The 17,125-nt window shown below is 45.1% G+C and overlaps 1 protein-coding gene across 2 annotated transcripts in view; it reads left to right on the forward strand.

Annotated features, from left to right (window-relative positions):
- Nucleotides 1-17,125, forward strand: part of CPNE5 (copine 5) — a 174,219-nt gene that overhangs the window by 121,862 nt on the left and 35,232 nt on the right. For both annotated transcript variants that reach the window (XM_029573398.1, XM_029573399.1), the window contains exons 13-14: nt 1,333-1,386; nt 2,282-2,343. In XM_029573398.1, the coding sequence (XP_029429258.1) occupies nt 1,333-1,386; nt 2,282-2,343 (116 nt within the window). The remainder of the gene's footprint in view (nt 1-1,332; nt 1,387-2,281; nt 2,344-17,125) is intronic.

The raw sequence follows: 17,125 nt of genomic DNA on the forward strand, positions 1-17,125 counted from the left end.
TCAGTGCCCTGCCCTGCTCTTATTCCAGCCTGGAGCAGGAGGGTAGATACTGTGTACGTGGGTCTCAAGGCTCCGAGAGGCAAACATGTGGGCGTATCGGTCTTTGAGAGCAAGTGTGGGAGTGCGTTAGTGAAAGGCCAATGGTGATTCTGTCTCCTCTGTGCTCCAAATTATATTTTTTTCAGAATGTTCCAAACATTTTTGATAAATATTAGCTTTTACAACAGCTGCTATTTGGCAAAACCCAAATATTTCAGGCTAGTTTCCCATCTGGGACCAAAATAGATTTTGGTTGTTTTGAGCCCAGAATAAATATATTGTCATAGGTGCAGGGATTCCAGCCTATAGCACCTCATTAAACCAAGGGATTTGTAAAGTAATTTTGTAAAAGTTTCTCTCCCAGTATTCTATTTCACGCAGTATTTGGATGTCTCTTGACCATAGTGTGACACATTTTGTGGGTAATCGGCTTCCTTTGCCCAGAGGCAGCAAATCTTCCTAAACACAATTGAATCAATTAGGAATGGCCCTGTTGATGGGCGTCATCACGACCTTATCAAAACCATACTTTGATGATTACTAACGAAGGAGAGACTTAGTTCTAATTACAGTGGCCCCATCCAAAGACATGAGAGTGCCATTTGGTTCTGTGGGATGAAGGGCTGATCTCTTCTTGCATAAAGAGAACTGATGGCATTCATATTTACAAATGGAAACTATAATCCAGGTCAAGATGCAGAGAGAGGAGGGGATGTGGTCATATTGTGGTTTGACCAAAAAGAGGGCTCATGGATGTAGCCAGAATTATAGGAGTGAGGCCTTGTCATCACAAGTTATGGACTTTTTTTCAAAGTCTGTTTACTCAACTGTTAATTTGCTAGCAACTTTCGTTTACATTTCGGAGTGGTCTGGATCCTTATCTGAAAAATTATATAATAATGAACCGGCTGCAGAGTGATGTAATATATCAAGCAGTCACTCTGGTTTTAATAAACCACCAGATGGCTGAACCTGAGGGATACAGGCAAGTCTACAAAACGTGTAACAATTCAACCCTAACAGTTTTACTAACTGATGGATCTTCAGGAAGTTCACGCTGCCTCCCCGATTCCTTTAATTTGTCTTTCCTTTGCATGAGCTTCAGCCTTGACTGCTGCTGCTCCTTGTGGGCCAACAAGCATACCGGGATGTGACTTGCATGAAAGGCACTGTGGAGACTTGTTGATCACCAGGACTGAGAGAAGCTTGATGCTTACCCATCCTCCTCCGTTTACATCACTTGCAGTAGGTTCTGGGTTCCAAACATCTCCATTTCTTCTTCTTTCCTTTTAGGTAATAAATCCAAGAAAGAAGATGAAGAAAAAGAAATATGTTCATTCGGGGACGGTAAGTGACCTTTTTTTTTTTTTTTTGGTATAGTGAATTTGATGCTTACGAGAGGCATCAGGTGACCAGCACAGAAGACCAAAATCCTCTACTCATCGCAACAAAATGCGTGTGTGCTACAGACAAGCCACTTTGTACGTCCTCTCCAATACAGTGTCCTTCCAATGTGTCTCCTGCCTATAAGAGGGCAATTTAAACCAGCATCCCATCTCCCTGGAATTTTTCTCAGGCAATGGGGGCCTTGCCCTCTGGTCTTTTACCTCTGACCAGTTATTTTTTTGGAGACTTCACTAAAATTGAATAACTGTAATTGTTAATTTTATACTCTGGACAATTACCGACCTTTGATGTCTTTTTGTGTGCAAGCATTTTCTTTTAACCATGTGTTTGGCACAGTATGACCTGGTTGTTGCAGCACTATGAAAATGCAGAATGATTTTGCTAATGTCCACCAGGGCGCCGGCTGTGATGGTGATTTTGGAGATAAGAATAGGTTTGTTTTTTTCCCCTGCAACAGTTCACCGAGCCATCCAACCCTATCTGGCTTATAGTATTTCTCACGTTTATTATATAACAAGTGACTAAACTGCTGCTAGCAGGCAGCCTTAGAATTTGATCTATGCGACTTGCAATCTAGAATGAAAATATTGTGGGCTCAGGGCGGTTAATCGTGCTGCTCGGCCAGTGGTAATAGTGGAACGCTTGTGCCCCCCCAGCTGTGCTGTTTCAGTTTCTGGTGAACAGAGGAGAATTTTGCAAAGTTAGATCAAAGGAAGGTACGATCGCTGCAGGGTACATATGGCCAGGTCTCCTCCTCTTTTGGCCACTGTTTTCATGTCATCACCTGTGGCTGGACAAAATGTAGGGTGGTAACTCCCTCTCTCCTGCTCCCCAGGTAACGCTGCTCTCTTTCACCGTGGAGTCGGAGTACACGTTCCTGGATTATATCAAGGGAGGGTAGGTAAAAAAAACCAAAAACCTCACAATTTATTGTTTAAAAAGCAGAAATAAGGTTGTAGGTGAGACCTTTTCATTGGATTAATTCAATACGTCGCGAGGAGCTCCTGCCAGCCATGCGCCTTTCATCAGGCAAAGGGAGCATTGTTCTGGAAAGAAAGCTCATCACGGATGTATTGAGTAAGTCCCACCTACATCCTCTTTGTTGACCCTTATTTCTGCATACTGAAGTGGACAGCATGGCAAGCACAATACTTTGTTCAAAAGGGAAATGTATTCCGTAAACAGCGCTCTGAATCCTTTGTTTCATTCATTATGGTCTCATCCTGCATTCGTTTTTGTTGCTAGTCCCCTCCACATAATGTGCCATCAGCATGAGAGCCAGAAGGCTCGGTCTTATCTCTCTGCCACTGATCCCCCTTCGGGTTCTCATCAGGAGGCCATCGTGCCCAGACCGTCCTCTTACTACTCGGCATCATAGAGCCACCCTGTATGGATTCCGTTCCACAGGGCTGTCTTTCATCAGGAGGCCATCATACCCAGCCCCTCTCCTTCCTCATTGTCATCCAGCTCTTATCAGGAAGCTTTCCATACTGCTTCCAGAATTGTTGCTTGCTTAATGGGTGTGATGCAACTCCTAGACAATGGTTGACATCTAACTCTTTACGAATTGATTGGTTGAATCCCTTTGTCATAACTCCTCTGCTCAGAAGGAGAAAATTGGAGTACGTGTGTGTGAGAGAGTGTGAGAGAGAAATCTTCTGGATAACTGGTCACTATCTATCCAACTCATAAGATCTTGATCTAAAACTTTGGTTGGCTTCACTAAGCAGCGTGTGAAGCTTCATTCTTCTCATCTGTGCTGAGGTCTGCACAACCACTTCCCGAGAGCGGAGGAATACAGTAATTCATCTGATGTCAGTTATCGAGCTACGCTGACACAGCTACCTCAGATGTTCCCACCTTTTATATGTCAAGAATATCTGTGATTAATTTAGGCTTTGCATGGAGAAAACATAGTGGGCTGTCTTTGGGGGGTTGCCCTGTCTTTTGTAATAAATTGACTTTAAGTTTTGGACCAGAACAAGTTCATCCTTCCAAGGCTTTCAGCTGAATACTCAGTTTTGCTGGTTTGTTGTCACCGTTACAATACTCAACCAAATTGTGGACCTCTGGTTATATAGTAATAATGCAATTTGTTAACCCATGAGCATTACCTCAGAAATTAAAGTTTAAAAAGACCTCATAATAGAGTCTACGAGCATAAAGATGCCTTCATAGCCTTCTAAGTAATCATTGGTCAGACTTTCAATTGAACGCGTGTTTTGGGCGCACGTCCATAACCCCCCCATGCAAAACAGGGATTAGCGCCTCCAAAACGTGCGTCCAGTCAAGCGCGTAGCTAATAGCTATTAGCTAATCCCTGTGATGCAAAGAATTTACCGCGCGGCCAATGCGCCCTTGCCATGTGGCAAATTTTACACAGCCCGAGGCTGGAGGAGAGGTCTGCCGTGCCGAAGGGCTCATTGCAAAACACCCAAAATTCCTGCTTTCTATGATCTCTCCTGCTAGCATCGTTGTGATACTAAGCAGGAGGAACCACAGAAAACGGAATCACGTGAAAAAAAAATGTGCTTAAAAAAAAAAATTTCAGGGCGCCCACTGCACCCCCACAAGTCCAGGCTGTGTATATTGTGCTGGCAGCGAGAGAAAACGGACGCTCGTATTGAGCGAGCGTTTCCTAACCCACACTGACAGCCACCTCTCCCGGGCGCCCGATGCCAAGGCAGCGCTAGGGATGCACAATTTCCCCCCCCAGCACCTCCTTTTTACCACGACAGCTAATTTTAATATTAAATCAGGCACCCGGGAGAGGTGGATCAGCGCGTGTTAGGAGAGCCTGAGCGCCCGTTTTACGCACGTCGATATTGCATCGGCCTGATAGAGAGAATAAACCATCTTCTTCAAAGCCATCGGATCCAAAAAAAAAAAAAGGGCTGAAGTTTCCTTACCAGTCTCGGGTTCCAAAATATCGCCTGATTTGACCTCGCAACCTCGAAATTACTTCTATCAATTCCTGACTCCATCTCCAAATCCCTGTCAGACATCATAAATTGCTCTATAACACAAGGATCTTACCCAGATGACCTAAAATTGGCCTCTCTCAAACCATTACTCAAGAAACCTAATCTAGATCCTAATGACCCAAACAACTACCGACCGATCGCCAACCTCCCCTTCATAGCTAAGATTATGGAGAAATTGGTGAACACCCGACTCTCAAACTACATTGAAGAAAATAACCTCCTATACCCATCACAATACGGTTTCCGCAAAACACTAAGCACAGAGTCCCTCCTCATTTCCTTAACAGATCACCTCATCCTGGGCCTCGATAAAGGTCAAGCCTTCTTACTGATCCTACTGGACCTTTCTTCAGCCTTTGACACCGTCAATCATTCCTTACTCATTAACCAGTTAACCTCCATAGGTATCTCAGGCACAGCACTATCTTGGTTCATATCATTTCTCAGCAATAGAGGATACAAGGTCAAGATACAGAACAAAGAATCCTCTCAACACCCGTCGTCAGTAGGAGTCCCACAGGGGTCCTCCCTGTCTCCTACTTTATTTAACATTTACCTTATACCGTTATGCCAACTTCTCACCGACCTCAACCTCAAACACTTCCTTTACGCGGACGATATACAGGTCCTGATACCCATTAAGGATTCCTTCGCAAAAACTCTGGCTTACTGGGACACATGCCTTCAAAAAATTAAACTCCTCCTCACCAACCTAAACCTGATATTAAATTCCGGCAAAACTGAACTCCTGCTCATCGCCTCAGAAAATAGCACCATCACCTCTGCACAACAAGCCACGCCAACAATCACACAAGTGAGAGACCTAGGAGTCCTAATTGATAATCGCCTGAATTTCAAAGCCACCATTAACAAAACCACCAAAGACTGTTTCTACCAACTACAAGTGCTGAAAAGAATTAGACCTCTTTTCCATGCCCAAGATTTCAGAACTATTCTACAAGCAATCATCTTTTCAAAATTAGACTATTGTAACACCATCCTACTCGGCCTTCCCGCTTCATACACCAAACCGCTTCAGATGGTGCAAAATGCAGCTGCACGAATTCTGACAAATACCAGGAGAAGGGACCACATAACCCCCATTCTAAAGAGCCTCCATTGGCTACCTATACACTTTAGAATAATATACAAGGCCATTCTTACCACATACAAAATCATCCACCAACTGGCTCCCATTGACATACAGATCCCTCTCCGACTACACAATTCGTCAAGACCGACAAGAGATGCATACAAAGGATCACTACAGGTACCACCGTCCAAATCTACCAGACACTGCACACTAAGAGATCGGGCTTTCTCTACAGCCATTCCACCGTTATGGAACTCCATCCCCTCAAATCTCAGAACAGAACCATGCATCTCAACCTTCAAAAAAAGTCTAAAGACCTGGATATTCATACAAGCTTTCCCGGACACCAACATGGTCAACTAATCTCCAACCACACCTTGATTAACCATATCTTGATTAACCATATCTTCTATCGTTTACCTGTGTGAATTAATCCTGTCCTTTCCCTTCCTTCTCAGCCAAGTTCTTATCACCCTGTTATATGTAACTGCCTTTTCAGCACCATTGTTATAGTTATGTTTACTATGCACCCCTGTTTTATGTGAACCAGCACGATGTGACTGCTGTCTCGAATGCCGGTATATAAAAATTTGAATGAAATAAATAAATAAAACCATTGTGTTTGGATTCCCGAATCACACCCAGACCTTTCGCCTTCTCCAAACTTGATGCTTGATCCTGACTTTAATAACTATCGGTGGCTCCCTGGGATTTCGGACTCCCAATTGGAGAATCTCAGAATGGTTTAGCACTAATTTACTCTGAGTAAGTCAAGCTGGAGTGATCTCTATGGTTCAGCTCCTGTAAAGCCCCTTCCAGTCTTTTCCCAGTGGGATCAGCACACAGAGAGCAGATCAAGCTTCCTAAAGGCTGGGAGAAGTCCTGGAACCATTTATCTCTCACCATTGGAGGCTTTCCATTCAGAAAAGATGAGATCCATTCTACCACCTTCCCCTGCAATCCCTTGGCAGAGCAGCGCTGAACCAAACTTGAGTGGTCCACCATATTAAAGGCGGACGAGAGCTCTGAAAGAACTTACAGGGCTTGTCCACGTCTGGTGGAGAAGGCAACACTAGGAGTGCACGTGCAAAAAAAAAAAGGTTTCCTGCTTAGTTCCCTTTCATTTTGTTTTTCTTATTTTTCACTTAATTCATTTTGTTTTTCGTATGTATTCTTTGCAAATGGCACTCACTAAAACATTTTAGTTTCAGGTTGTAAATGAGATAGCTATTTGATGGACTTTATTGTGTTGTCTTGTCTTTATTGTCCGGTAGTTTCGCACCATGAACACTTTTAGTGATAAATCTGAAAAATAAAAATATTAAAAACTGACAAGAAATAGAAGAGTGGGGGGGATTCTGTCATTTTTGTTTAAAAAAAAAAAAAAAAAAAAAAAAGGCATAGAAAAAGTCATTTCAAATGACCGCACATCTCTAGATGAAACTGTTTCAGACCCTTCTAAAAAACCCAGCTCTGGTTTAGACCTCCTGTCTGCAGCAACGGGACAACCCCAAGGTAGGATGATTCTACAACCTCCTCCCTTAAAGTGACTTTCTACCTACCCCACGAGACACCCATACCAAATACTCTGGATGCCTGAATTTGTTACAATCCCGTTCTATTAGTGAAAAGAAATTTATTTATTTATTTATTTATTTATTTATTTATTTAAAATTTTTATATACCGACATTCATCCAGGATATCATATCGGTTCACATTGTAACGCAAAAAACAAACGCACGGCATGGCGCTTTACATTGAACAGTAAAAAACATGATAACAAGGCATTAACGAGAGGGGGGAACAATAATATGGGAAGTTTTGCAATAAAATTATATACAAGAATTGCAATTATATACATATGTACAAAAGAAAGAAAACTATGAGGTTAATTTTAATCAGGCTAGGAGATAAGATGGGGAAGAGAAGGGAGGAGAGCAAGGAAAGAGGGGGGCAGAGAGAAAGAAAAGAAGGTGGGGGAGAAAAGGGAGGGGAGAGTGGGGCGGAAGAAAGGGAAACAGGGGAGGAGTGTGGAGAGTGGGAACAGTGGTGAGGTATAGTGAAAAATTAAGTGTATGCTTTTGCAAAGAGCCAGGTCTTGAGCTTCCGCTTGAAAGATTTGAGGCATTCTTCTTGCCGTAGTTCAACAGGCATTTTGTTCCAGAGGGTCGGCCCGGCTATCGATAGTGCACGGGCTCTTGTGGAAGTGAGTTTATAGAGTTTAGGAGAGGGGATAGGCATGGTTGCTAGATGTGCTAGTCTGGTGGGCTTATTAGACTGGTGTAAACGGAAGGATTCATTGAACCAGTTCATTTCGGGATTGTATAGGGCTTTGTGGATGAGAGAGAGAGCCTTATATTGTATGCGGGAGGCAATTGGAAGCCAATGTAGGTCTTTTAGAACAGGTGTAATATGGTCATGTCTACGTAAATTGGTCAAGATCCGGGCTGTGGTGTTTTGTAAGATTTGAATGGGATGGATGGCATTATTAGGTAGGCCGAGGAGTAGGGAATTGCAGTAGTCGGTTTTTTTTCGAAGATTGTGGTTTGGAGAACTGTACGGAAATCGGGGGGATGTAATAAGGGTTTGAGTTTTTTTAGTGTGTGGAGTTTAAAGAAGCCGTCTTTTAGAATGTTATTTATGAATTTCTTTAGTGTGACGTGACCATCAAGAATGATACCCAGATCACGGACTTGTTGAGTAAATTGGAACTGAGGAAAAGGGGGGAGGATCGGTTGGCTTTGGGGTGAGATGAGCATAATTTCAGTTTTATTGGTATTAAGAGCAAGGTGGATGGAGGAAAGGAGATTGTTAATGGACTGGAGGGTTTCATTCCAGAAGTCCATGGTTTTTGCTAGGGAGTCAGTGATGGGTATAAGCAGCTGAACATCATCAGCATATATGTAATGAGGGAGGTTTAGACTGGAGAGGAAGTGACAGAGGGGCAGAATGTAAATATTGAATAGGGTTGAGGATAGGGAGGATCCCTGAGGGACACCTCGGTTGAGGGGGATGGCCTTGGATACGTGATTTCCTAGCTGGATTTTGTAATCTCTATTACTAAGGTAGGAGTTGAACCAATTGTGGGCAACACCTGTAATACCGATTTCAGTTAGCCGCTGTAGGAGAATGGGATGGCTAACGGTGTCGAATGCGGAGGAGATGTCAAGGAAGGCAAGAATGTATGATTGCCCTTTCTCAAATCCTTTGATAATGTGGTCTGTCAGGGAAAGTAAAAGAGTTTCAGTGCTATGAGATTTTCGAAAACCGTATTGTGCGGAGGCCAGGATATGATTTTCTTCTAGGTATTCTGTGAGTTGCTTGTTGACAGTTTTTTCAAGTAGTTTAGAGATGAATGGAAGATTGGATATGGGGGCGATAATTAGCTGGATCAGAAGGGTCAAGTTTGGGCTTCTTTAGAATAGGTTTGACTATTGCCTGCTTCAGGGAGAGCGGCACCTGTCCAGAGCTAATGGATAGGTTGATGATTTTTGTTAAAGGTTTGGCAATGATGTTGGGTATTGTAAGAAGATGTTTAGTGGGTATGGTATCAGATGGGTGGGTGGAAGGTTTGGCTTTCTTGATAAAGGTTTCTATTTCTAATGTTGAAGTGCAGTCTAGGGAGGAGAGGGCATTGGTGTAATTGCTGGTTTTTGTTTGATTGATGTTAGGTTCGAAGTGGTTGGTAGGATTGGCAGAGGAGGAGAACTTGGATAGCAAATTGTCGACTTTGGTTTGGAAGAATGTGGCAAGTTCTTCACATTTGGATTTGGCTACTACATCAGGGATGTGAGGGGTAGCTGTTTTAGTGAGAGAATTCACGTAATCGTATAATACTTTAGGGTTGTATTGGAATTGATGAATTTTGTTGGCATAGAAGTCTCGCTTTGTCTTGTTAAGTTTGTCACTATAGAGATTTAGGGAGGATTTAAATTGTGCCAGGTGCGTTTGTGAGGGATCCTTGCGCCAGATCTTTTCAGATTTCCGAAGGAGTTGTTTGAGATTTTTTAACTCTTGGGAATACCATGGTTTCTTACTCTTGTTGTTTTGTGGGCAGACACTTTTGGATTGTAGGGGACAGGTGGTGTTGGCTATACTATTGGTGATGTCAAACCATGAGGTAAGCGCTGTGTCTGCATTGGTGAGCTCTAGGTGGTCAAGTTTGTTGGCGAGAGCCGATGTAAGGTCGTCTCTTGTGCAATTTTTTCTGTAGTGAATGGTTATGTTAGTGTTGTCATGGCAGGTGGGTGTCTTAATGGAAAGAGAGGTTTCAATGAGGTGATGATCTGACCAGGGGATGGGTGTGTGGGAAGGGTGATCAGTTTGTATGAGGGCATTGGTGAATAGAAGGTCGAGGGTATGGCCCGCCTTGTGGGTAGGAAAATGGATAGATTGCTTATATCCTAAAGCATTTAGTGAATCAAGAAAAGCGTCACAGGAAGGGGTGCGAGGGGAGCTATCAACATGCAAGTTGAAATCTCCAAGTATGATGGCTGGAATGTCAATGGAGATATTCGTTGCAATGTATTCTATAAGGGTTGAGGGGTTGTTATGTAGGGTGCCTGGGGGGGCGTATATGAGACATAATTGTAAAGAGGGGGATTTGAAAAGGCCTATTTCAATTTTCGGAGGGGGCGGAGTAGAGTGGAGAATCATGTTGAACTTTTTCTTTATGATTAAGAGTAAACCTCCTCCTTTCTTTTTTGGCCTGGGGATGGAGAATGTATCATATGTTTCGGAAGGAAGCTGATTAAGGAGGACAGAGTCGGTATCCTTTAGCCAGGTCTCTGTTAAGGCACAAATATCTGGGTCTTGGTCAGAGAGTAGGTTGCAGAGAAGGGGTATCTTTTTGTTTAGAGATTGGACATTGAGAAGGACAAGAGATAGTGCAGTAAGACCAATAATTTGGGTAAGAGGGGGGGCGATCATGGAGGGGAGAATAGTTTTTATATGAGAGTGGTGTCGTGGGTATAGGGGGATGATGGGTCTGCGTTTGTTATAGTTGAGGATGGAGATCTGGTGCTGATGCATTTTGTAGGATGGGGTGTTGGGAGGAGGTGTGAGAAAGGAAAGAAGGAAACAAGAAAAAGAAAGGATAATGAGGGATAATTGGGTGATTGGTACAGCTGAGTTGTGGTGGTGGAGAGAGTCACAATAATAGGTAAAAACTTCAATTTTGAGCACAGTGAGAGGAGCACAATGATAGGCAAAACACTTCACTTTTTGAGCACAGTGAGAGGAGCACAATGATAGGCAAAACACTTCACTTTTTGAGCACAGTGAGAGGAGCACAATGATAGGCAAAACACTTCACTTTTTGAGCACAGTGAGAGGAGCACAATGATAGGCAAAACACTTCACTTTTTGAGCACAGTGAGAGGAGCACAATGATAGGCAAAACACTTCACTTTTGAGCACAGTGAGAGGAGCACAATGATAGGCAAAACACTTCACTTTTTGAGCACAGTGAGAGGAGCACAATGATAGGCAAAACACTTCACTTTTTGAGCACAGTGAGAGGAGCACAATGATAGGCAAAACACTTCACTTTTTGAGCACAGTGAGAGGAGCACAATGATAGGCAAAACACTTCACTTTTTGAGCACAGTGAGAGGAGCACAATGATAGGCAAAACACTTCACTTTTTGAGCACAGTGAGAGGAGCACAATGATAGGCAAAACACTTCACTTTTTGAGCACAGTGAGAGGAGCACAATGATAGGCAAAACACTTCACTTTTTGAGCACAGTGAGAGGAGCACAATGATAGGCAAAACACTTCACTTTTTGAGCACAGTGAGAGGAGCACAATGATAGGCAAAACACTTCACTTTTTGAGGGAACAGGGGATGACGCTGCATCACAGGGAATGCATTGGGAATCCAGAGCTCCAGAAGAAGACTTATGGGAGGGCCCATGGCATGCCATCACTCACCTGACATCCATCGGCTTGGTGGTTCCAGGTGGCACAGGCAATGCATCGCGTTGCACGCTTCAGTGTGCTGCTGGGCCAGAGACCTGTCGCACCATTGGGCATGCATCAACGTGTGGGGGATGATGCTATCACAGGGTCTGTGTAGAGAGTCCTTAGGTAGATCTGGATAGGCAGTTGGAGCGGTGAAGCTGGTTCTCTTCTCCTCTCCATCACTCATTCTGTGATGCACCATTGGGCATGCATCAACGTGTGGGGGATGACGCTGTCACAGGGTCTGTGTAGAGAGTCCTTAGGTAGATCTGGATAGGCAGTTGGAGCGGTGAAGCTGGTTCTCTTCTCCTCTCCATCACTTGTTCTGTGATGCACCATTGAGCATGCATCAACGTGTGGGGGATGACGCTGCATCACAGGGTCTATGTAGAGAGTCCTTGGGTAGATCTGGATAGGCAGTTGGAGCGGTGAAGCTGATTCTCTTCTCCTCTCCATCACTCGTTCTGTGATGCACCATTGGGCATGCATCAACATGTGGGGGATGACGCTGCATCACAGGGTCTATGTAGAGAGTCCTTAGGTAGATCTGGATAGGCAGTGGAGCAGTGAAGTCTGTTCTCTTCTCCTCTCCATCAGTCATTCTGCAACCTTGAGCTTAACCTGCTTTGTGTTTGAGCTTAGATTCTAAGCTGTTTCTGTGACCTGCCTACCAAGTGAATTGCCTCATACAGAACCATGTATGCCTATGGTGCCCCGGAATATTATCACGGTCGGTGTGGATATTTCATTTTACCTCTTGGCTTTGAAATTCTTGCTCTGGTTTGACGTTCAGGGCACGTCTCTGTTAGACACAGAATGGGAAATGGGAAAAATTCTTTAGCACATCTGGTGCAATAATTATGTGATAAAAGATAGGATTTCTCACGTCTCACGCCTGTGCTCTCATGTCTTTCTCTGCTCCACTCTAACAGCACAGCGAGAAAAGAAAAAAAAAAGCAGGGGAGACGCAGAAATCACAAACCTTACATATAAGACAGGAGAAAAATCCATGCAGAAATTTCTCTGGCATCGTTGTTATCAAATGACCAGGAAAAAAAGCGTCAGCTGGCCCAGAATCTGTATTCTGCGCCGTATCAGATCCAGCCCTGTGAGTCGTGGGGAGGGGGGAGCAGGTGAGGCAGCTGCCCGGAGTCCCCAGGGACCCCTTGAATGGGGCAGCAGGTAACCTGGTACCGGCCAGCGCGGGGGGCCTCTTGTGCTCCTCTCCCGGGCACCCGGTGCATTCAGCCCTGAATCTTCCAGACATAATAAGCAGCGAGGGGAGGGCCTGGAGGCAGCAGCCTGGCTTCTGCTCTAATAAGCAGAAAGCACGTGACGCAGCCGGCAGTGCCAAAGGACAGAAGACGTGGGATGGCTGCGCGCGCTGCTTGTCCCCCAAAATAGCTTTTCTGTAATTAGTCCGTGCGGCAGAGCAAATGCCAGCACGAACCAACAGGCTTGAGAAAGCAGGGAAGAAAAGCCTCCCCCTTTCCTTTCCTTGAACCTGCTCTTTGTTCAGAAGCTGAAGTTAGAAATAAATCTGCACCACCGCCCGACCCCCCCCCCCCCCCCCCCATCCCATGACTGCATTCTCTCTGTCTCTACAGCCCCAGCAAGGGCACCTATCTGCCCCTTCCCCCATCCATGAGACAGTCAGCTCTGGGCATGTGCTGTGATTTTAAAATGACTTGAAAAACATCAACAAGAGTAGAGGTTTTGTTTTGTGTCATTTCCCATCCAAAACGACAGAAAAAATGAACAAGGTTTTGTGTCATTAACACGCGCTACTAGTAAACCACATGTGTTGTAAAAGTACAGCGTGGGCTAAACTAAACGGAAAAATATAGACAGGATAAAAATGTTGTAAATTCAAAATGAAAGAACATTTTTGTCACATGCGCACCGCCCTCCCGCCTTTCCTCGGGTGTTGGCTGTGGTTGTATTCCCTTCCTGCGGTGTCACATGCGCACCGCCCTCCCGCCTATCCTCGGGTGTTGGCTGTGGTTGTATTCCCTTCCTGCGTTGTCACATGCGCACCGCCCTCCCGCCTTTCCTCGGGTGTTGGCTGTGGTTGTGGTTGTATTCCCTTCCTGCGTTGTCACGTGCGCACCGCCCTCCCGCCTTTCCTCGGGTGTTGGCTGTGGTTGTATTCCCTTCCTGCGTTGTCACGTGCGCACCGCCCTCCCGCCTTTCCTCGGGTGTTGGCTGTGGTTGTATTCCCTTCCTGCGGTGTCACGTGCGCACCGTCCTCCCGCCTTTCCTCGGGTGTTGGCTGTGGTTGTATTCCCTTCCTGCGGTGTCACGTGCGCACCGCCCTCCCGCCCTTCCTCGGGTGTTGGCTGTGGTTGTATTCCCTTCCTGCGGTGTCACGTGCGCACCGCCCTCCCGCCTTTCCTCGGGTGTTGGCTGTGGTTGTATTCCCTTCCTGCGTTGTCAGTTTTCCCACCGATCCTAAGAGTTTCCTATCCATAAGCAGTGGGAAAGGGAGAGTCCTTGGGGGTCTTGGATCCTGGAAGGTGGGGAGTGTGCTTGATGGAATCTGGATGGGAAGGGGCTTAATGGGGTCTTTGGCGGTTGGGGGAGAGATTGCTTGATAAGGTCTTGGGGGAACAGGAGAGTGCTTGATGGGCAGGGGGGGAGGGGAGAGAATGCAATCTCAATCTTGAGGAGGGGGAACATCTCCTGCCCTTCAGTTTTAGAAAGGGGGGAGCCTTGCCCTAGCTGATTCACCTTGGGCCCTTCCCACCTTTGAGGTCAGCCCTGGTGAAGGAGGTTTGTGTGAGCACACTGCAGGGGTAGGGGTTTGCTTTTTCCAGCTGATCTGAGTTAATTTGTGAATACTGAATCACTCTCTCAAGGTTGGTGCAAGGGCATTAGACACCCGAGGCAAACTTTACAGTCTTGTGCCCATGTCCCTTGCTCTCAACACATGCAATTAAAAATCCTGCATTTATAATAATCAGTTTTAGATGAGAATGGACATTGAGAGCCTAGTCTCTGAGATAAAAGAAAAAGTCACAAAGTATCACAACCCTGCAAGAAACACACCTGGAACGCCTATGGTATTAGGCCTGTAGTGATGCATGTTGGGTGTCGGCTCTGCCCTCTGAAAGCCCAGAGTAAACTGAATTACAATTACAATATTTGTAAACCTCCCATACTAAAACACCTCTATATGCCAGCCCTCAAACAGTAAAATCCCTAACTATGAAAAGGCAACACTGTAAATATTATCCCTGGCCCTAAACACCAATACACCTCCTGTTAGGAAAACAGAACAAGCCAAACTGCTTTGGATCCCTGCAGAAAAACTACATGGCGGCGGCAGAATATCTCACCTGAGTCCCACATGATTAACACAGACAGACCCTCACCAAATGCAAAATAAAGTGACCACAAAGTTTAAACAGAAATGAACTGAAAACTAGGGATGTACATTCATTTCATCTGTTTTGGCAGGTACGTGCTTACCTCGCCGACTTTCCAGTACACGCAGGAATCAGAGAGTATGTGTGTATTTTTTAATAATGAGATACACGTATACTATACGTTTTCCCACGGGCACTAAAAAGTCAGTGAGGTACGTACATCAAAATGGCGCCTTCCACTGGGGAGGATGCACTGGCGTTAATTAACTCCAGTGCATTCCTAGCGGAGGGCATCCGTTCAAGAAGAAAGAAGACACGTGAAGAGGAGCTCCAAGGTCCAGGTGTCAGGATCCAGCCTCCGGGACATTGGATCAGGTAAGTCCATTCATAATTTTTTCCGCTTGGGTTTTGACCAAGGCCCTGGCATCAGGCTAGGGTCTAGGCCGAACCCCAGCATCGTGCTCAGGTGTGAGCCGCAACCCCTTTGAATCTGATGCTCTCAGGGCAGCCCTAACTTCCCCTTTGCAAGATTAATTGGGCTTGGATATTTCCCACATGTCTGGACTGGTGTAGCAGGATGAAAAGAAGGAGGAATTTAGTCTTACCTGTTAATTTCTTTTCCTTGAATCCTGCAACACCAATCTAGGACCCTCCTGGGAAGTTGGATCTGTACAGTCTGAAGCAGTGATTTACAGAGATTGAGGCAGCAAAGATTTACTTTTCGCTTCCTCTTTTCTTTTTTCTTCCTCTTTGGAAGGATCAATTCTTTGGAGGATCCTTTATTTAGTGTTTCAAATTATGCACATGCAATTTAAGAGTTTGAATCTGTTGTTAGTTTTGATTCCATGGCTTTGACAAGAATACTGGTTTTTTGCTGGAGTTGTATCATGGTAACTACCAGTGATGATGTCACAGAAAAAGGTGTGTCCTCTGACTCCACCTGCTAGTAGGGGGAGATAACCCATATGTCTGGACTGGTGTAGCAGGATTCAAGGAAAGGAAATAAACAGATAAGACTGAATTTCTCTGTTCATATTAGTTCAAAGAAAAGCTAGCAAATTGTGGGTAAAAAGATCCTTTAGCATGGTTTTATGCACGGTACTATGTAGTATTTGTGGTTGTTAGCACACTGTCCCATGCCACAACCTCCTTGCCCTCTGCAGAGAAGATGGGGTTTGCCTAAGATGGGAGGGCAACCCAGCAAGGAGCAGGAGGTATGGAAAGCTTATTCTAAAGTGGGAAGAGATCAAGGGACAGCACTTGGAAAGAAGCCATCAGTGTACAAATAGACTTGTTATGAGCAGAAGGATGGAGATAGTCGAGGTGGAGGAGAAGGCTCTGATAGGTCTGTGATCGTGCAAAAGGGCGAAGACATCGCAGCTTGGAGGCGGAGGGAAAAACATGACATTAGCATGCACTCGTGTTGCTTTGTTCATTCTTTCATATTAAATACTTTTTTTTTTTTTTTATAACTGCGAAGAAACTCGCCGAAAACGCGGATCTTTCAGAGCAAAGCCTGTAGGGATAGTGAGGAGGAGGGGGGGGGGGGGGATGGTGGAAGACATCCGTGCATCCAACTCGCACAGTGCACGCTGTTACATTTTTTTCTTTTTTAAAACAGGAAATGAATGTACCTGCAATGCAATGTACCTGCTGTCAAATTGGTCACGAAGCAGCAGAGAAGTGGCAGCCTGTGTTAATGGTGGGTTCTCGGTCTGCCTTCTTCATATCCGCACGTAGGGATTTCTGCCCAGGGGAGTGAAGTTATAAGGGGACCCAGTAAGTTGTCATGGAATTTTTTTTCCCCAGGCTGTATGGTCACCTGTATTTACTTAATTTCTTGTTTATCGTATTTATGGTTTGTAGCTGAGCGTATGCTCCAGATCGGGGTGCCAGCATGGAGCATGCCTTGGCGGAACTTGGTTTCAGATGCAAGACTTGGGTCCATCACTTTCTGAAAAGGTTCCGGTTAGGCGGTGGCCACTGGCTATGTCCAATCTCCAATCATCATCCCCGCACCCCGCGCGGTCTCCCCCATATAGGGCAGTGCGGAAACAAATTCCTTGCAGCTGCGATCCCAAACACTGGCCAGTTGGGTCTTTATCTGCCGACATTTACTAAATTAGAATTAGCCAGAAGAGAGCCACAGTCTTTTCTACAGCTGGCTAGTGATCACCTTATGAACGAGAATAACCTGCCAGCTCAGCAGAAGAGGAACGCAGATTGCAGCCGTTTCATGTGCGGAGGTCCAGTAACGCTGCTGACACTG

Source organism: Rhinatrema bivittatum, chromosome 12 (assembly GCF_901001135.1).
Source record: "Rhinatrema bivittatum chromosome 12, aRhiBiv1.1, whole genome shotgun sequence".
NCBI lineage: Eukaryota > Metazoa > Chordata > Amphibia > Gymnophiona > Rhinatrematidae > Rhinatrema > Rhinatrema bivittatum.